Source organism: Chelonoidis abingdonii, chromosome 15, assembly GCF_003597395.2.
Source record: "Chelonoidis abingdonii isolate Lonesome George chromosome 15, CheloAbing_2.0, whole genome shotgun sequence".
NCBI lineage: Eukaryota > Metazoa > Chordata > Testudines > Testudinidae > Chelonoidis > Chelonoidis abingdonii.
In genome coordinates, this window is record NC_133783.1 from 55,831,693 (window position 1) to 55,853,521 (window position 21,829).

Sequence of the window (21,829 nt, forward strand, 5' to 3'; positions counted from 1 at the left end):
ATTCCAGTATAGTAGTGAAAAAAGAGAGACAGCAGAATTCACTGATCATGTGATTTTTGTTGACAAACTTTACCACCACAAAGTTTAGGCATACAATTTAGTTCCTAGCAAAGGCTTCTGTTTAGTCCATTATATCATGGACTTATCTGGAAAACTAAAAAAAGCAATTTGACTGAAATGTGTTTTTTGTTGTATTAAAACCCAGTGTTCCGTTTTTCGGTAACACAAGAATACATAAGTAAAACTATGCAATACATGATACTGTGCAAGTTCAATCTCCTGGAAAACAGGCAAAAGTTAATACAGAACATCTCAAAAATAGTGTTCGGGAAATCACCAGAAAGGAAAATAGCTACCACTCACCACCATTCCTCCCTCTTCTCATGCTAGCAAAAGTAGAAATATATTTGCTTTTTGACAACAATCTTTAAAGAGGTTTCATAGAATAGTTCCCCATATGCTAACAGCTTTAGCACAAATACATAGTTCACCTTACATGAATCTATAGCAAAATTCTGCTGTAAAAACAAGCTAAGTAAAACAGCTCTGAAATAGTAGAGTAGAAAGAACAAAGATTTTCAGTACTGCTACTGAGTATCACCACCACAACATACAATATAAAGAATTAGCCTGACAGCATTTTCGTAGTGTCAGAGTATTATTATTTACTTTACAAAATGACTACTATCATGCAATAGTTATTTCAGTAACAGAGAAAATATATCTCCTTAAAATATGAAGTATATAAATACTAATCCCCTCCCACACATTTTGCAATAAAATTGTTTATGTATGATAGTTACTTCCTAAAAAAAATTATGCTCTTATTTAAAGTTTTGTTTAATGAAAGCCACATAGACTTGAACAAGCAGATAAAAGAGGCCATACACCATTTATTTATCAAAACAATTTTTGGCATGGGGCAGTTAATCAGTCATCAATAAAAAGTTGACCATTTGCCAAAGAGCAACTTCACCTTAAAAGCAAAGCTATTTTGGACCACAGCAATTAGCCTTTCCATGTTCCAAACACTAAATTCTATTTTCCCCATTAATTTTTAAATCTAAGCAACTTTAACTTAAAAAAAACTGGACATCAAAAGAATGGAAAACAAACAGCCAGGAACACAATTTGACGAATTGGACTTATTTAGTTTATTTAGCTAAACAGGGTCCATTGGATCTCTTTAATAGACTGACAGTTGCACTGGGCTGGTTAATAAAACATACAACACAGTATCTTCAGCCAATATAGAAATGCAAATCCCATTAGAAATATTTTATTCATGAAACAGTAATTTCAGTTACTACCAAACAGAAAAAAGGAAAGAAAAAAAAAAACTTGCTTTGCAAACAAACAGTGCCATCTAGTGTCACTGTCTGAAGAAACTAAAAAAGAAGTTTAAAAAGCTCTATAATTAATCCTTCTAATGTCAGAACATTATCAGTAGCTCAGGTCTCTCCTTATTCTGTAACGAAACACAAATGATATAACCTGTTAAGGAATTTTAAACATTGTGAATATAATCAGAGAAGTGACTATGTAAAAAATGATATTTCTTGCTCAATTTGCCAGCTCCTGGCATTTTCTGAAGTCATATGTATTCATTTTGGAGACAAAAATAAAAATGTTTCTACTCTTATTAGTACCAGGGAGCCCATGTGACTATGGGAGAGTAAGCTAGATTCTGTTCTGCCTCATGCATCATCAAAACTGACAGCTAAGTTCCAACTGTGGAATCTTTATTACTGGTGATGATATCAGAGGCAGAATGAAAACAACTTGATTCTTTTTGGAGCTGCCAGGTAGAAGAGTATCATTTGACTTAGATAAGGAATCGCTGAGAGAGAATAAAATATTAAAGCCATGATGTCAGTTTTATAGTCACATTCCTCTAACAGAATCACACTTCCTCTATACGAAGTTACCTTTGTGGGTGGTTAGAAGTACATTAATTAGATTGGATGCTGTTTCTGCCAATGAGAACGAACGAACGAACGAACAAGAGCAAGCAAAAGATTTGAAGCTTTGCTGAGCAAAGGAAGATTTAACACATACAGTTATGTACAGACAGGGAAACAAAAATGTAGGAAGGTGAGAAGTAAAGTCTGGTCATTGCCAACATCCAGGCATCTTTATACATTGAGTAATAGAGCAGATTGACAGGTGACAGAAATCAACACTGCTTCTGCACTAGAGTCCCAATTACCATCATACTGATTTTCTACTAAATGGCATAACTGATACATTGCAAGTGAATTTATGCTAAAATTGAGTGATTTTAAGCCTACTCTGATACAGTGCCTTTTTTGTGGGTGCAATGAAAGAGAACTGGAATGCACTGGATGTTTCAGGAGACCCAATGCCTTTCATCTCTAGATCACTAGTTCAAATTCAAGACAGGCCACCAGGATCCCTCAGTCACTATCTGAAGGTAGGTTTATTTGAAATAACTGGGTTAGTCCAGTTGGTGAGGGGCAGGGGTTTACTAAACTCATTATCACCATCATCACACTAGCATTACAGTTGTTGACATCCTCCAAAACTGAAAAATGATAAAGTCATGGAAATTGAAGTATCTAGAGATGGTTCTTCCAGAACAAGATGCCTGCATGTTGGCATGGTAAAAATGTCTGTACATCTTTGAATAGCCTTAAGAATTGTACAAGAATATCAAGGTGAAATTAGCTGAGAGCATTAATATTCCTTAATCAAATTAACAATAACCCCAGTTCTCTACTTTCCCTTTTACTTGTTATCCTCCTCCCCAACCCTCCCCATCACCCCTGTTAGGAATCATATTACTGGACTTAGCTTACTGATCAAGCACAGAAGAAATCTTTGTAAAATGATACCAAAAGTTTATAAACCAAAAAATAAATGCTGTTTCATTGAACTGGCCCCTAAGGAATCGCAATTCAGATGATCAAAACCCCTGAGACTAATCATCAATGAAGCATATTAACTCTTCTTTTTCACACTTCTAAGAGGAGGGAATCATCACTGGTAAGTTTCATGGAGGAATAATTCCATCCAGCCACTCTATTATTCTCATTCACTCACACACCCATGCCATAAATTTTCTCAAGGTGCAAGCAGAGAGGAGTGAATGTTCCAGATCCCTAGAGGTACCTAAGGCTTTACTACTGAGCCAGGTTACTCTGTAGCTTAGCCTCCCTTTAGAAATTCAGTCTGGGGCTTGGGTAATGCTAGAGTAATCTTTTGCATCTCCTTCCCCTTTCTCACAACCCCTCTGTGTCATATCTAATTAATTGATATTAAAGCTGATACAATTTACTGAATGGGAATTCATGGCCAGTCTCCTCCCACATGAGAGACCCTCAAAGGAGGACACAGGTGTGGAAAAACCTCATGAGGTTCTTGAATTTTCCTGACTGTGTATCTGTAAGGGAGAGTATTTTGGGGAGGAGGAGGAGGAGGACTAAGTACAGAGAGAGGAAAGGCCACACAATTTCAGTAATCTGGAGAGTATGCAGTACCCAACTAATCCCACCACAGCTCCTGGCGCCAACTAGCAACATGGCTCCTGTAGAAGATTTTTGCAGAGGATGGTTATAAAGAGAAAAGCCATATCTCTGTTCCTTCCAAACAGGTCACTTGTTGAGCATACAATGCTACAGCAGAGGCACTCTCAACCTTTTACATGAGCAGAGGTGATCAAAGGGTGGAGAGACCCCTACATGCACAAACAGTAATAAATTCACTTGGCCTTCTTTCACCTTTAGTCAACTCATTTTGTAAGTAAAAACCTGTCAATAGTCCAGTTTCATCCTCAGCTTTAAAGTGATTAAATAAACTTCTCTTCTCCCCAAGGAAAGTGTAGTTTGACAATGATTGAAGACAGGTGACATGCAATAAGACCTTTTCATAGTAAGAAACGAACCCAGTACAGATGTTTTAATGTAATATGCTCCTCTGAACTAGGGACCAAAAATGGTTTAATTGCCACCATGCAACGGAAAAAATCAGTTTCAGAAGAGAGTTTGAAATTTGTCAGATCAGCTTCATTGTGTCCATGCTAACAGTAAAACTGCTTTCGGCACAAGTTCAGGGAAACCTATTCTCCCCTGAACCTGTGCTGAAAACACAGTTCTCTTACTAGCGTGAACAAGATTTAAATTAAAGAAACGTCAAACAACTTGTTTGCAATGAGTCTGTTTCCTATTGTAGATGGGACTTAAGTCTAATTCTTTTTTAAAAGTAGGTTCAGCTCCAAGCTGCATGTTATACACATCTGCTCAAAACACAATTTGTAAATACGCAAGAGAAAACACTGCCTTGCTCTTTTACAAATAAATTGAAAACATGATGTAGCAGAAACAGTTAGCCTAGATATTTTAATTAAACCAGAAAGTGAAACGGGATTTAGGTTCACATATATCTGGCACTACCTAATCTGGTTAGCAAGTGTTCTTTTATCTCCAAATAGTAGTATAGATGGCAGTAAAGATGGACAAGAGTGGACTAGATGAAGGGGTGGGAGCATGAAAGTAGTATCTGATAACTCAGGATTTGACAGGTGTACTTATTACCATGGTCCAGGTCAATGTTTTTGGATTCAAATGGTTCTTTATTACTAAAGTCACATGACTAACTCTAGCTGACATAACCCTCCTCGATATGGCCTCACTGACAACCTTCCTAAGTATTTTTAAAGCTTACTGATAGGAGCTGTTTTTGTAATATTCATCACAATTGGAAAGACTTCCCCACAGTTACAAGTTTGAAAAAAAAAAAATCAAGCTATTGGCCAAAATGCAACTATGCTACAATAGTGCTAGAACTTCAAAAATAGTTCTTCTACTGTAACTGTTAAAATCCTTGCACAATGTATTTGTCCATAGTGCTACTTTCTTCTCCCCATATCTTCCATTTAAGTTTCCTATTTGATACTCAAAGTGTTCTATTGTAGTTTTTATTTCAGCAATAGTTATGGGGTGTTAAAGGATTGATTGTTTCATGTACTGATTTTTTTGTACTTCAGATTTTTGTTACAGTACAGAAGTCTCCACCAGGGTCAAGGCCCCATTGCACCAGGCACACGACAGAAACATACAAATTGAGCTTAGATTGAGCTCTGTCCCAAAGAGCTCATAATCTAAGTCAAGACAGCAAGTGACATATGAAGGGTGCTGTGGGAACAATCAGCTACAGTATATACAATGTTTTAATATTATATAGTGACTATCAGTAAAAACACTGAGAAACAAATGGACTGGAATGCTTCCACAGTACCTTGAATGTGTAAGATGAGATGTACAAGTAGAGTATGAGCACACAAGAAAATTAGCTTATAGGTCTAGACAAAAATGTAGCTTATGTGCCCTCTTCATCTGTGTAAACTGGTTGTAGAGTTTTTTTATTTACACAAACACCCAGTTTTGGGACAGCTGGCACTTACAGCTATTTATATTCCTACAGAGAAGTGTTCTTTATGTAGAATAGTGTCCATTAAACTTCCAGTTAAAGTGCCTCTCAGTTAAGTATCTTGCAGCTCTGCATGTTATTTGGTGCAGAATGGGAATGGATTCTTTCATTTAGCAAGGAGATCTGCTCTATTTATTTCATGAAGGCGCCAACAGTCATGGAACAGTTTGGGGTGGCTAGCTCAACTTTGGCACTACAAGTAGAAGGAAAGTTTTTTCCAGTGAGAAAAATTCTCGACAGTACATGCAGCCAGTATTGTAAAATGCACGTGTGAAGGCAATGTGGAGAGTAAGAAAAAATAAAAATTACATAACATGCACATACAGACTCCCTAGGGTGGAGGAAAAAAATATTTAAGTTAACCTTTGGAACATGCTGAAATCAACGCTCATGACCCTGCTCTGTTTACCCACAGACAAGATACAACTTTAGAGGCAACAGTCCAAAGTTTTGTCCATTAAAGTTTTGTCTCAATCCAATCCAGAGGGCATAATGGTAGACGAACTAACAGCTCCTATGTCTGCAGTTCTTTGGAATGCATGCTGTCAGTTTTACACAGATCTATTAACCACAGTTTTGAATAATGGTTATTTGGTATTCATTTCTGTAACATGGATATGCGTCTGCTAGAAAATGAGCCAGAACCTAGCATGGTGACCAATATTATCTCATTGTTTGCTTGTACTTCCCTGTCTATCTGTATGTATCTGCTCTCTCTTGTCCACTATTGTACACTCTTTGGGAGAAGGAGTTTTTGTTTGCAACTGCACCTAGCACAATGGGGTCCCGGTCTACGATGGGGGCTGCTAGGCTTTATAATAATACAAATAAATTAATAATAATTTTCAGTTAATGCTAATTCTGAAGTACAGCTTGTGTCCAACACCAATTTAGAATGGATTCAGACGAGAAAGCTCAATATTCCATTACTTGTGCCATCCCGTTCTATAAAACATCAGTGTTTAAAGGGAGATTGTCAAACAGAGAAAAGTGTTTGTTTTTTTTAATTAAGCATGCTCTATTTTTCTCTGAAGTATTACCATCTAAGATCACTATAACCAAAAGATGACAAAAAACTTTTTCACTTTTAGACTTTTGAGCATTCGATAGCAAAGTCCGTCAGTCTGTTGTCACTATTCAGGTGGGTCCTTCACACAGCATCCAGGGAGAGAAAAAACATTTAACAAATGCAACTGTAAAACACAGACAGTGGTGGAGAGACTGAGAGGCAAGTATAGTAACTGAAGCCCCTTGAATGAGTGGATTTCAAGTTGAGTGTTCCTTTAAGAGATGGCCCTAGGGCTTTAGTTAAGAGATTTTCTGCAAAGCAAAAACAAGCAGTATGCAACTCCACATTTAGCCACAAGATAGAGCCCTTACCATGGCATACATAACCTGCAAGCACATTCCACAACATAAACAAGTAGTGATATTTTATATTACCTTTAGCATTACCAGATTCTGGGAACAGCAGTAAAGGCTCACTCCTAGCTGATACTCACTAGGATGTATTTCATTTTTAAAAAGAGCTATTAAAACTAAAGTTTATCTACATTACTTGTATCCACATAAAAGGGCTATGTAAGAGTTTACTGATGGTATTTTTAGTACAAAACTTTAATAGAGCTTGACCTTTTATGGGCCAGCTTCTCATGTCCTCCCTCATGATGAATAGTATCCTACTACACAAGTAAGGAACTTACTTGAAATTAAGGGGTTCCTTAGGAATAAGCTGCTGTACAACCTGAGTCATGCTATTGGAATCAAACCCTCAATGGCTGGAATTTCTTACACTGTGAGATGTGACTCATAAGACAGTACCATCTGCATCTGCCCCGTATCTAGTCAGAGTCCCATGGAATCTGCTTACTTTAATGACAAAAATAAATTACTGTTTTTAAATTTCATTAGTCCTGCAGAACCAACACAGCCAAGAGTGAGTGAGTTAGATGCTATTCCTTCTTGGGCACTATTTATTCCCATTACAGAGCTATCGGTTACACCTGTGCAATCCTACTGAAAACTATGAAGTTGCAGGGATTGCTAGGGGCATAATCTCAACTTAAAACTGCACAGATGTGTATGGAAGATTAGTTCCAACTGCATGATCTTTATAGCAGTGAAGTGTGGGAAAGAACAGTCAGATTGTAAAAGCTCAAGTTGAGCTAGCAAAGCTGGCACCAAGAAAAAAAACCCATCTATATCTGGAAGTTAACTTACGAGGCTGTAGACGAGAACTTCATCGCTCGTGGTACAAATCAGCCGGAGACCTCTTACTTTGCAAAACCCAGTGTCCTTTTATTTCCCTGTGTTCATTCCCATCTATTTACACCTCTGTACAATTCAATAGGAGTTAGGTAGCCACCCGGGGGACAGCTAGTTCCTGTTGCTAGCTAGGAGCAGCAGTTCCTCACTCCTTACTCCTCCTGTTCCCCCCCTTTCCACTTCCTTCCTGCGAGCTTTATAGGCCTTCTCCCCAGCAGGTTCACGGGTGATTATTCTTCAGCTCCTTTAATGAGCCACACCTTGCCAGCTCCAATCAGTTCCCCTTGATGGGAGCTGCGCTAGCAGGTTCTGGTTCAGTGCCTCTTAGGCCAGCACCCTGTTACAGAGGCACAATTAACAAAACCCTGCAAGGCTGTTTTCAGAGTCACCTTTCAGAGTGTGACTGCACTAGGTTAAAAGATTCATATAATTTCAAAATATACTTCAAGACTTAGCAAGTGTAGAACATTTACAAATGTTTACAAGTAGTATCATCCAATCATCAAGATGCCCAATGACCATATGACAATGTCATACAATGAGGTAAAGGAACCATTCACAGTCCAGTGTCAGCCCAGTCTCTTGCCACTTTGGCCAGCACAACCTAAATGCAAGTGGACTTCCCATCTGGAAACAGTCTGCCATCACTCAACCTAAATGCCCTCTCCTTTACAAATAAAGGATTTAACCATCTACAGAATTAATCCATCTTGCTCTTAAGTTTTAAGAATATTGCCAAAACGTTGGTTTCAATAACTGCTTGAGCTGGGGTAAGTCTTCAGGACTCTGTCAGATATACAAAAAACTTGACAGAATAGATTTTTTTTTTATTACAATATGTATAAAATTAAACTTGCAGTCCCAGTTATGTCATTCATTTTAAAGTTTGAGAGAAGGCTGATCCAGATGCTTTATGCAATTCACTTTGAAGAGACAGTATTAGTCTTAAATCAGCTTTCACATTCTTCTACTTAAATTACATAGGTAAGTGGCCAAGAGAGGGCCATCCACAGCTATAATCATTACATTTTAAAACACAGAAGAGAACTGATTAAACCAAAGTCCTCTCAGTTAAAAAAAAAAAAAAAAAGACAAAATCTTCTAAGCCCCTGCGTTTAGTCCAGGGGTGGGCAAAGTTTTTGGCATGAGGGCCACATCAGGGTTGCCAAACTGTATGGAGAGCCAGGTAGGGAAGGCTGTGCCTCCTGAAACAGCCTGGCCCCCACCCCCAATCCGACCCCTCCCACTTACCACCCACCTCTGACTGCTCCCTCAGAACCTCCAACCCATCCAACCCCGCTCCTTGTCCCCTGACTGCCCCCTCCCAGGAGGCCACCCCTGACCCTAACCACTCCCCTGGAAACCCCACCTCCCTCGAACCCCCCGCTCCCTGTCCCCTGACTGCCCCAACCCCTAGCCACACCCTCACCCCCTGAGAGGCCCCCTGGGACTTCCACGCCTATCCAACCCCTCCTGTTCCCAGCCACCTGACCGCCCCCCACCAGAACCTCCGCCCCATCCAACTGCCCCCTGCTCCCTGTCCCCTGACTCCCCCCGGGACCCCCTGCCCCTTATCTAACTCCCCAGCTCTTCGCCCTCTTACCATGCCCTGTAGGAGCGCCCAGTCCCACCACCCAGAGCGCTGGTGGGGAGCTGAGGCTGTAGGGGAGGAGGGACAGTGGGGGAGGGGCTGGGGCTAGCCTCCTCAACCTGGAGCTCAAGGGTCGGGCAGGATGGTCCCGCAGGCCGTAGTTTGCCCACCTCTTGTTTAGTCCCAAAATGAAGTACTAGGCTTGAGCCCCAGTATTCTGCTGATTGATAAATGCCCACTTACAGCTTCACTTTCCTTCACACAGTAAAGAAGAGCAGGAGTAGCCAATGTAAATGGGATCTAGGTTGAGATTCCAATTTCACTTATAAAGAACGATGTCTAAATCTGCCAGCTCACATGTGCATGCATCTTTTGGAAGAGCAGCAATCCTCAAAAATCCTGCTCATAAACTGCAGCATTCCCAGTTAGAAACTTACCCTCAACTACAGTAAAAGTGCATTTGTTTCAGAAGGCACGTACTTACCATCACATTTTCCAACTGTCATCTAGCGCTCCTATTAGGCTGTAAACTCTTTGCTTACAACCAACAGATCACAACTCAGCCAAGATGATTTTCACAAGAGTATTCAAAAGGCATTTACATTTCAATGAAAATTTTCAGCTGCTTTCCCCCACTCACTATACTATTAGAGCAGCTCAAAAAGCCAAGAGAGTTTATGCCGTATTTTCCTCCCTTGTCTCCTTGAACGCACAGCCAAACCACTGTTACGTAAACTTTCCCAGAAACTTCAACTTTGGGTAAAGAGCAAGCCTGAAAGAATCTCAGCCTGGTAAGTAAAAACTTGTAAAAATTATCAGTGTCTGAAAACAAGTATTAGAACGCAAGTGCTTTTGTCACCTTAGCTACAGTGGCGTCAGTGAACTGAACCATTCGGCTCTCATAACATACTACTAATCATAACTATTGCTTTTTTCATTCTCTTTTCCATCCTTTACTCTTTTCCTCCATTTTTCTGGTAAATATCTTGCTTGTTTTTTTTCCCCATCACTTTGATCTATTCCCTTTTCTTCTCTCTCTGTGCTTTTTGCATTCCCTCATCCCCATCCAAGGCTCTTCCATCACTTATTTTCTACTGCTCAGTCATAGGCCCCTCTCATTGCTTCTCTTCCCGCAAGCAACCTTGTTTCATCACTATAGAGATCCCAGTCTGTTCTCACTGGGCCCTCACCTCCTACCCAATTCCAGTTTCTCCCTGTGAAGGTGACGTGGCTAATCTCCCTTCTCTTAGCTGTTTAGAGCACAGCAGCGGGTAAGAAAGGGGCAAGGAGTTTCCATGGAGACATAGGGGGTTTTCAACATATATAGTAATTTTCACTCCCCAACTACAGATAGCACTCTTTGTCAGCATGGTGCCCAACCCTCAGGATGCAATAGAGCGTTAAGCTGCTTACCCTATAGTGTCACATGTACTACTTACACCCAGAAAGAAATAGCTGATGGATTTGAAGTATTCAGCCAGCCCTTTCAGAAGCAATTTTGTGTGTACAACAAATCCATTCGCTATTTTAAAGTCAAAAGAAACAGGACCGGTGGCTTCCAGGCTATAATACAAGCACCCAGACAGGAGAACCATGCTATTTTGCATTTGGTACCTGAAAGATCCACTGAGGATAACTGATTTGCAAAATAGCCAATGAGTATCCATACATAAAGGAAAAGAAATCATGGATATTGAGTAATGAAGTGAACTTGGGATTCCTTTCATTTGAAAAGTGTAGTTTATAACTGGTAACTTATAAATGTGGTACTTTGTACTAGTCTCATAAGTTTATAATACCCTGTAAAATTAAGTACAATGGTCTGCTATTGAGTCCTTGCCAAGAAACAGGGCTAGAAGAGTGTGGACAGAAAGAGATGGGGGGCGGAGGAAGCAGTGGGGGACACACAATGGTAGGTGCAAGTAGTCTGCAGAGTTTAACTGGGACTGCAGACTAGCAAACGATTAGGGAGGTTCTTCCGCACATAAGAACTCTGCACAGATATGACTGAATTTGTGGACAGGAAGAGGAGACCTCTTTCCACCCTTGCATGAGTTAAGACTATTCTCTCCCCTCAACGTCTGCCCACGTGGAGTTGATTGGAGAAAGTTGGGGAAATGGAAGAAAGTGATTACTTCATTCTGAAACACAGTTACACTAAAGTAAGTTTCTTCTTAAATGCCATCCTTTATCATATGTAAATATACTCACAAAATCTGCTTCAAGTTTTCCCATTTCTTGTTTGTAGCTCCTCATTCTACTGCTATACATTCCTCGGCTTTGGGCGGGGATTTCACGAACTTCAAGTTCCATCTGTTCAAGCTAGAATTGAAAAACAGGAGAGAGACTTAAGTTTATTTTATGTCCATCTATATCCTTGTTTTGTTCACATTTATATAAGAAATTTCAGTGACAGCCTCTAGCTTTCAGCATGGTCTTCTGATTACCTTTTCCTCCCTCTTGTTAAGTGCACTGCCACTCAAAGAAACTGCACAAAGTCAGAGTGAATCAGAAGTACACCGTTAGTTACCTCAATATACCACCACCCGATATAACATGAATTTGGATATAATGCGGTAAAGCAATGCTCCGGGGAGGGGGGGTGGGCTGTGCACTCGGCTGCGATCAAAGCAATTCCTAGTAATATGGCTTCACCTATAACACTAGATTTTTGGCTCCCAAGGACAGCGTTATACGAGGCAGAGGTGTAATTAGATCAGGAATGGGTGTACTGCCTAAATTATCTTGCTCTAATCATTGAATGCAGCCTCCTTAGTGATGCTGCTGCCTGTTTAGAATAGTATTTTGCCACAGTGAAGAATCCATTTAGCTACCTTTAAAATACTGTTCAGTTCACTTTTAAAAAACAAACAAAAAAAAATCAGAAAAAAAATAGTACCTTCCACAATAGCAGCAGGCACGCTGGACAATATTTACTCATTTCCACTGATCTCAGCCATAGCAGTATGGCACAGGAAGAGAAATGTCTTTCATTTAGGTAAAGTCCCAAAGCTGATATTTGCAGAATTTTTTAAGAGCTAGATAGACATTTATACAGAAAACACTATTTCCAGTTTGAAATTTCAGCCTCATGCCATAGAAAGGCACTGGATTTAATCAATGGATTTACAAAATATTCAATTAAAGTCATTCAGCCTGATCATATCAGACGCATATGCTACTAATGGGAAACTGTACAGCATAGTTTTCTCTAAATGATTTTCTGGTAATAAAGAGAAATAAATATATAAAGTTTTACTTCTATATTATTTTGTCTTAGGCCAACTTTCCAAACTGAAGTTAGTGGTTGTAATTTACATGCCTTGCATAGCACCAGTTCAGTGGATAGTTAAGAAAAAATCTGTCATGTGAAACCTCTCCTTAACTAGAGATATTGATTTAAAAGATCAAAAGGGAAAAAGCTATGAAATGCAACTGGAAAGAATCTTTGTTCTTTTAACAAACAAGCAAACAAAAAGAGTTACCAGGCTGTCATACTATAAATTCCTCAATCTGAACCTTAGAGTTCAAATACGAGGTACTAGCATAAATTCCTCTAAGCTTAATTACCAGCTTAGATCTGATAGCGCTGCCACCAGCCAGAATTCCAGTGTCTGGCTCACTCTGGTCTTCCCAAACCTCCCTGGGGGACCCCAAGACTCAGATGCCCTGAGTCTCACAACAAAGGGAAATAACCCACTCCCTTCCCTTCTTTACCTCTTCCAGATCTTCCCACCTGGGTACTCTAGGAGATTACCCTGCTTCAATTCTTGAAACACAAACACAGAGAGATCAGGTTTCTATCCCCTTCCCCCGAGTCCCTGCAAATGCAAGCTTTGTAACTCTAACACAAAGAGATTTTCTTCTCCTCGTGTTCTTCCTCCCACCAATTCCCTGGTGAGCTGCAGACGCAATCCCCTTGAGCTCCACTAGGAAAAAATCCAACAGTCTCAAAAGAAGCTTTATATAAAAAAGAAAGAAAAAGGCATAAAATGGTCCTGCTATTCAGGCTGACATATACAAGGTTCATTTGGCTTAAAGAAAACAAACTGAATAAACAGCCTTATCCAAAAAGAAATACAATTTAAACATTCCAGCAAACTACACACATGTAAATACAAAAAGGACAATATAAGCCTCTTGTCTTCTACCTTTGTACTTACACTTGGAAACAGAAGATTAGAAAGCCTGGAGATAGAGAGATCACTCTCAGAGCCGAGAGTGCAACAGAGGCAGACAAAAGACCACAAACTCAAAACTTCCCTCTCTTGAGATTTGAAAAATCTTGTTTCCTGATTGGTCCTCTGGTCAGGTGTTTGGTTCCCTTTGTTAACACTTTACAGGTAAAAGAAACATTAACCCTTAGCTATCTGTTTATAACACAGGCCACCAAGCAAATCCTGTTGGACTATAACCTGTTCCTCGGGTGCAACAAAACTGCCCAACCTCAGACCCATTTATTCAAGTTCTATGCACCATCCAGGAGAGTTGAAGATCACTATCCTGGGACATTTAGGCCTAATCACAAAACCAATGCTGCAGTTTTTCATAACAATTTTTCAACTGAGACCCTAGAAAGGGAAGGGGATTGACTAGATGGACCTGATAGGGATTCCACCAAAACATTTATCAAAGCTGTGTATGGAATACGGCTCACCCTAAAAGTAACTCCCAGGATTTGGATTTCAGTAACTATTTATCTCAATTTGATTTAGTGTTCTTCCAAGAAACTGGATTTCTAAGTATGAGTCTGATTTACCAGACTTTGAATCTGTATTTGAATTCTGAAGAGTGTGTTAAGCATGCAAAGATGCATAATCCTGCAAATGGTCTTGCCCTGCTCATCTCTAAGTTAAATGTTATAACTAGTTAATAACACCAGGCAATCCCTATTTTCAAGTCTCTAGTATTATTTTCCCAAATAAATGTACTCCATTAGCCCTGAAGATACATATGCCCCTTCAAACTTCCCTTTCTATAGTGTGTCTTTCTGAGCAGGGATTGAATCTCTCATTGACTTGCTTACAGAAAAGTTCTCATCACCAATCTTTGTTCTTTGGAGAAATTTTTATGACCAACCAAGTTCTGGGGATAAGGAATTGTTTAGTTTCCCGCTACGTCATTTAACAGGGTGTGATCTTCATTTTCCCTGGACATGCTAAGGACAAGGTAAGAAATACTCCAGGTTGTAAATCTTCTGTAATTTTAAATAGATTTTGGTTGGAGACTTTGAATGGTAGAGATGGCAAAGATCTGGAGGGTCATTTTTTACTCATCTTCTAGATGGGGCAATGTGTTTGACTATATTGCAGTTTCTATTTTAAGGTGATCTTGTTTCTCTAGTTTTATAGTGGCTTTTATAGACAATGATCATTAACATCTGGAGGTGAATTTCTGCCCTTAAGCCACATTTTCCAAAGGGATTTTGACAGATTGTGTTTTATTCCTGATCTTGAAAGTGTAAACTCAAGTATATTAAGTGGAATCTGTTATTTGGTACAGTGATTAGGGCATAAGCCTACGACTTGGGAGACCCAAGTTCAGTTTCCTACTCCACCAAAAGACTTCTTATATCACCATTGGCAAGTCACTTAGGGAATTAATGCACAGAGACACTATCCATAAAAATAGGGTTTCTAACATTTGCCAACTTTGCAGAGGTGCTGTGGATAAATATATTAAAGATTGACAAGCGATTTGAGATCTAATGAAAAGCACTAGATAGCAGCAAAGCCTCAAGTCAGAGAGAAGCTCATACCCAGTGATTTGATAAGTTTTGAAGAATAAGCTTTTTGGACCTTAATTTTCAAGCACAAGCACACACAAACTGAGACTGTTAAATTATAGGATGACTCGACCATTTAAAAAAAAAAAAAAGATTTTTTTGTATCCGTTAGAAGATAAGAGAATCTGTCATGATGTGGATTGCTTCAGTTTATAAAAAACATTTTCAGATTATTGCAAGAGCTCTGAGAAATAATAGTTCCTCTTATTCTGTCAAGATATTAGTTATCCCTAGAAACAACTATAAAAATGCTGAATAAGAAAAAGTTGGATTATCAAAAGGTCCTTTGGAAGATATTTGAATTCACTGCCACAAACAAAAATCTCCTTTATTTTGGATGATGGCAGCAATGGTCTACCACAGGGGTAGGCAACTTATGGCACGGGTGCCAAAGGCAGCAAGCGAGCTGATTTTCAGTGGCACTCACACTGCCCAGATCCTGGCCACCAGTCTGGGGGGGCTCTGCATTTTAATTTAATTTTAAATGAAGCTTCTTAAACATTCTGAAACCTTATTTACTTTACATACAACAATAGTTTAGTTATATATTATAGACCTATAGAAGGAGACCTTCTAAAAAGGTTTAAAATGTATTATCGGCACACGAAATCTTAAATTAAAGTGAATAAACGAAGACACTGCACGCCACTTCTGAAAGGTTGCTGACCCCTGGTCTACCACAAGATTAATGTAAAAATTGATGCTCTTACCCCAGACACGCTTTGGAGAGACTTTTTTTTGCCTTGTACAATGACAATCCATCTATTATCTCTATGGACCTCACCTGCTATCCTTATCCAGGATGGCCTACAGTCTCCTCCATGGAAGTCAGAATGTTGATAAAACCAATGTAATAAAGGGGAGGATTTTATCCCAGCAGAAGTCTATAAGGACTATACTGTTTGATTGGGCCCTGTGTGAGCAAAATTATTTACTAATAAAAATATGTAGGGATTGTCACCCTCCCCTCCCCGGTGACAAATGACCCTAGCAATTATTGACCTATTAGCCTTTTAGACATGGTTTTTAATATCCATACCAAGTATTTCCTGTTGGGATTAGAGGACTGGAAAGAGTTATAATTTATTTGTTTAGGAACAAGCCAATTTCAAGAAGGATTGCTCTACCAACAGTTATTTTGCCCTCTCTTACCCAATTTATAAACTTTGTTCCTCCAAGAAGGGAAGTTTTATACAGCCTTTGTTGATCTGAAATCAGATTTTGATTCCATTAAGAGAGTGAGTCTCTGGGATAAATTTGTGAAGATATACATAGTTTTTAAGTTACTCTCTCTTTTGAGAGCCCTCCATAGCCAAAAAGTGGCCAGAGTTAAAGATATGATCAGTTAGGGTGAAAAGTTGAGCTATGTCCATTATTATGGGAGTCGGTCTGGGCTGCTTATTGGCTCTCTCTTTCTTTAGTTTTCACATTAAATGAGTTGCAGCAGTTTTAGAAGGGGAACAGTATATCCTGTGCAAAATTTTGGATTAATCTGTATGCGTCGTCCTTTATGCAAATAACATGGTTTTGCTGTCCCAAACGATATATAAGTACTGCATCAGTCTACATGCTTTGGTGAAAAAGAATAAAGTTTCTTCCTTGCTGTCATCATGAGGGTAGATAAGCAGATTTTTTTTTTTTTTTTGCGCTGCCTAGGTTGGTAACTTTTCATGAATATCATGCAAGGTAGTGCAGTATACATACTATAGCAGAAAAACACAGATTTCATTTTGCAGCTATTAAATATAATCAAGTTTCATGCTTATTTATAGATTTCAGCATGCATGCTTTCAAATATTGTATTAGTCTTTCAAATACAATCAAGGTGAGTAGAGCTAGATTTCAAAACAAAAAAAAAAATTTCCTGAAAACCATGAAAAAATAAAATTGAAGGTAAACTTAAAAAGTATCTTTTGCCCTACTATTACCGGTACTTGTTCAATCATAATGCAATGGAAGCTAAAGGGAAAGTATGTAACATGTAATCCTGGGAGATGTATTCTTTCAGATCTTACAGTGCAATCGTGGGGACAGCTGTTCAGAATCAATCCCACAACAGCAGAATTACTGTCTACTCTTATTTCATAATAAGGAACAGATTATAAATTTAGACAATTGGAAAATATAGCTAGATCTCTTGATTCACATATGTTTCAACTTAACGTACCCGCACCCCCATTGGCTAAGAACAAAGCTTAGAAACAGACCACAGCAAGCTTAGAAGACCACACAGCACGACACTCCTGCCCATTTCTGGCACAAATCTTAGCCTATCAAAAGTGATGTGTCCTTTGGTTATTAGTTTTTAGAATATCTTTATATAGTCAACTGCAAAAGAACAAAAAATGGGCAAAAATTACTGACGTGTGCTATAGGGCCAGTATACATAGCCTCCTCTCACAAAGTTCTATGAAGACAGATTCTCTCAGAATTTACTATGCATAGACGAGTCCCCGCCCTCCCGCCCCAAACAAAATTTCAGATTTACTGGGGAAGGAATTGGATGCAATGAGCAAATAAATCTGTGATTCTCAACTCCCGGCCCGTGGGCCACATCACCTCACAGCTGCAGCCCATGTGACATCCTCATGGCCATACAGGTAGTATATATATTGTGTGGATGCAGCCCACATAACACACAGAGAGCTGCATATGAGCCCACAATGATAAATGGGTTGAGAACCCCTGAAACAGTAAAAATACAACTGGTATCAAAATGTTTTATCTCAACCAGGAACAAGAGTTACACATTTTACCCAATTTTCCAACTTTTAAAAAAAAATAGATTTCTAATACAGTAATTCATGATAATCACATATATGCATATGATAGGTATCCAATAATATGTTCTATTTTGTGTCTGTCCTTGTACTATGTACCAGCTGCCTTCTCCTGCAGGTAACAGCAGACCTGTTCCCCTCTAGTCAATGCAGCTTCAGAAAGGAAACACACCAATATTCAAAGAATCATGAATGTATCGCAGGTTGCTGCTACTAAGTACACGCACTTGATAAACACTGGTGCTATTAAAGCAAATTAAACTACTTGGTAGCATATGCCATGGAAAGTGCCTACTTATCCCTAACGAAAACTCAGCTGACAGACAGCACCCTATGCAAGTACAGATATGGTAGTATTAATACTTAATAAAACCAAGCTGGTGATATCATAACTAGCAGAATTAGTCCATACAAGTGGAATCTGGCATTTGACCATAATAAAAAAAAACTACAAATAAATACTCCCACAGCACGTTCAAAAGGAGCATCTTTTTACATATCTACCTACCTCATTAGATTATGAGCCTTCGTTAGATCATTTAGCTTCACCCACAGATCAAAAATATGCTTGACACTGGAAGTTAATCTAAAGTCTATCCAAAATGAGTGAGCCTTACTCCTAACATCGTGTATGCACCATAGTGGTAAGTGACAAAGATGCATAGATAAAACCAAGGCTTCTCAGTTACTTACTGTTCTTACAAAAAGCATTCCACATGTTGGTTAGTGCTGGAGTAGAGTTACATAAAGAGGATTTGGGATTCCTTACCGAACAGTTCAACAATTGCTTTTAAAATATTTATTGGAATAACAGATTACCAAATATTGTATTAGTGTCCTTCCAATTTTTTCCAGGCAAAGAGTAGGTGATGATTGCAGTTCCCTCAAATAGCCATTTAAAAAAAAAAATCCACTAGTGTCCTCTGTGCTAGTAATGTCAAAGATCCAGATTTTTTTTGACCATGATGATGATGTCATAAAACACATAAATTTACATTTAGGTCCAAGGTTATCCTTTTCTTTTCAAAATGTCATGATCAGCAGGTCATTCCTTTATGACATTTACTGTGCAACAGAAATTCTTATCCAATGTTAACCAATTTGTTCTCAGAGAGGATAACACCTTCTGCATAAAAGGTTAATTTCTTATCTGCAAACAATGATTTCTGAAAACTATCAGAGAGAAAGACTTCACAGAGGCCTACAGTTCCATTAATGGCAGTCTCCCTCTTAGCTGCCAGAATTACGCAAACGAATTGTTTAGGCTTGCTTTTTTTCAGCATTTTATGTTAACTGTAATACTGTTTGGATTCTAAAGACCTGAGGTAAACAAAAAGTGTTTGGAGCAAACAAAATTAAGCCTATCAGCCACACAAATACTATTTTCTAATAATAATATGAGAAAATTACTTTAGCACATTCTGAAATGCAACTTTATTAAACATGAAATTTGTGTACTATACTGCCAGGTTATCATCACAGAAAGAAGATGCATACACATAACTGGAGAGCTAACCTACATGCTATCTCTTGTGCTTCAGAAAGATAGCCTCTTAATTCTCAAGTACTGTAGTATCATAGAAATGCAAGGCTGGAAGGGACCCAATAAGTCATCAAATCTGATCCTGCCTCTGAGGAGGGGGTTAAGTAAACCTAGACCACCCCTGACAGGTCCAATCTGTTCTTAAAAACCTCCAGTGATGGTGTGTCAGAGTGTGGGGGGAGACAAGGCCCTACACCCCTGGCTTCCTGCGATTCACCATGATTCTCAGACAGACAGCAAAACAGGTCTTGCAGGTATAGACAACAGGACCCCCCCCTCAATTAGGTCCTACGGGGGGAGGGGGGAAAAAGAGGAGGCCAAAGCCCATCTGGGCTCCCCTCCATTTTCCCAGCCAGCTCCAAACTGAAACTCCCTCCAGCTGTCTCACTCAGCCTTCTCCCGGCCCTTCCCCCAGCCTTTTTCCAGTTTTCCGGGCAGAGATGTCACCTGGCCTCCAACCCCCTTCCTGGGGTCTCATGTTACATGCTCAGGTATCCTCCCTCAAGGAAAGTCTGCCATCCCCTAATGCAGACAGTCCCAGCAAAACTCCCCTGCAACCGTCCCAGGTCAATACTCCCCACCTAGTATTCAAAGAACACATTAATAACATTCCCACTTTGTCACAGATGGTGATCCCACAACCTTCCTGGGAAGCCTATTTCAGAGCTTACCTACCATTATGAAGTTTTTCCTAATATCTAACCCTGTGGTCTGCAGTCCCCTGGAGCTCTGCAGATTACCTCTAAGATTTCCCGAAAGGGTCCACACCTGCATTCAAAATTAAAATCAAATAAAAAAGGTTGAAAACCACTGATCTAACCTAAATCTCCCTTGCTCCAGATTAAGTTTGTTACTTCTTGTCCTATTTTCAGGAGACACAGAACAACTGATAACAATCCTCTTTAAAACAGCCTTTAACATATTTGAAGATTTATCAGGTCCCTCTCCTCAAGGCTAAACATGCCCAATATTTGTAACTTTTCCTCATAATAAAAGTTCTAGAAAACCTGACACATTTCTGTTGCTCTCCTCTGGACTCTAAGTTGCCCACGTCAGTTCTGAAGCATGGCATCAGAACTGGACTACCATGTTTTTTTGAAAGCATAAATATCAAAATAGCATTCCTACAGATAGGAAGTTAAGATTATTACATTTTACTTGAGAGATCATTTATTTTAGATCTCACTCCTGTTAATGGAGTCTAGGAGGCTGAAAGAAATTACATATCCAAAGCCAACTCTATTCAATCAATTGGCATTGTGCTTTGACCCAGCTAAAAGGCAGAAAATATGGATTAACAAAATTAACCCTTAGGCATCATAAATAAATTCAAGCACTGTCAACAAATTCTGTTACCAAGAAGGAAGGAAAATAAAGTGAATTAAAACAAGAAATTTTTTCCCCCAATGATAGTTCTTTGATCAGACAGTACAACTGAGCAAATCTATGTACCAAGACTACAAGTGGTAGCAATTTAGAGCAACGGTTTGTTTTTCTATTGTAGCCATTAATTTAAAAGGAAATTTTTTGAATCAGTTCTGTAATTAGCAGTTTTTGTTCACACTGATTATTAAATCCAAGCCTTGGACATGTTAGGTAATTGCTTAAAGCCAATAATTACATTAAGCACCTGTCTAGTAGCATTAGCGATGAGATCTAAAAACAAAAGCATGGAAGAAAAATGCAGTACATTAAATTAAGATCATCATTAGGATAAAAATGTGAAAGGAGAATTTTCTTTTTAATCTTCAGGGGAAAAAATATCATCCAAATTTGTATGTATTATGACACAAGGAGAAAAATGAGTCATTAAGTCAATTTCTGCTCATTTCAACAAGCAATGATAGAGAATTACTTGGCACAGAAAACCAAATTTGAATGATCTGTCACCGAAACGCTTACAGTATAATTGCCTTGTACTGATACTGTGAGGGAGAAGGAAGAGAGAAGGTCTGTTATGTACTTGCATTGCTCCAATCATCATAATATCAGAGCACCTAGCAAACATTTAATTTATCTTTGGAACACACCTGCAAGGTAGGGAAATAGTATCCCTCTTTCTGAATGAGGATACTGAAACAGAGATATTAGGTAACTTCCCCAAGGTTACACAAAAGTCTGTGGCTGAGTCAGGTATTGACCCCAAATCTCCCAAGCCCCTGCCCATGGTTCTATCCACAGGAGGGATCTGACTGTGAAACAAGGGCTCCAGCTGTGTAAGTGAACACCATGCTCAGGAGTAAAAAAGCATTTCTACAGTATCATAAAATGTATAACAAGAATATGACACGGTCCCAGCGCTGGAGTGCGTACAGTTTAAACAGAACTCATCATCAGTGCTCATAACAAACAGCAAAAGGGTCACGGACATAATTACTTAGAAAGGCTAGAAATGGAATCACTAAATTCAGCTCCAC

At 39.1% G+C, this 21,829-nt stretch overlaps 1 protein-coding gene across 4 annotated transcripts in view; it reads right to left on the minus strand.

Annotated features, from left to right (window-relative positions):
- Nucleotides 1-21,829, minus strand: part of VTI1A (vesicle transport through interaction with t-SNAREs 1A) — a 353,610-nt gene that overhangs the window by 319,560 nt on the left and 12,221 nt on the right. For all 4 annotated transcript variants that reach the window (XM_032793542.2, XM_032793541.2, XM_032793544.2 and 1 more), the window contains exon 3: nucleotides 11,516-11,626. In XM_032793542.2, the coding sequence (XP_032649433.1) occupies nucleotides 11,516-11,626 (111 nt within the window). The remainder of the gene's footprint in view (nucleotides 1-11,515; nucleotides 11,627-21,829) is intronic.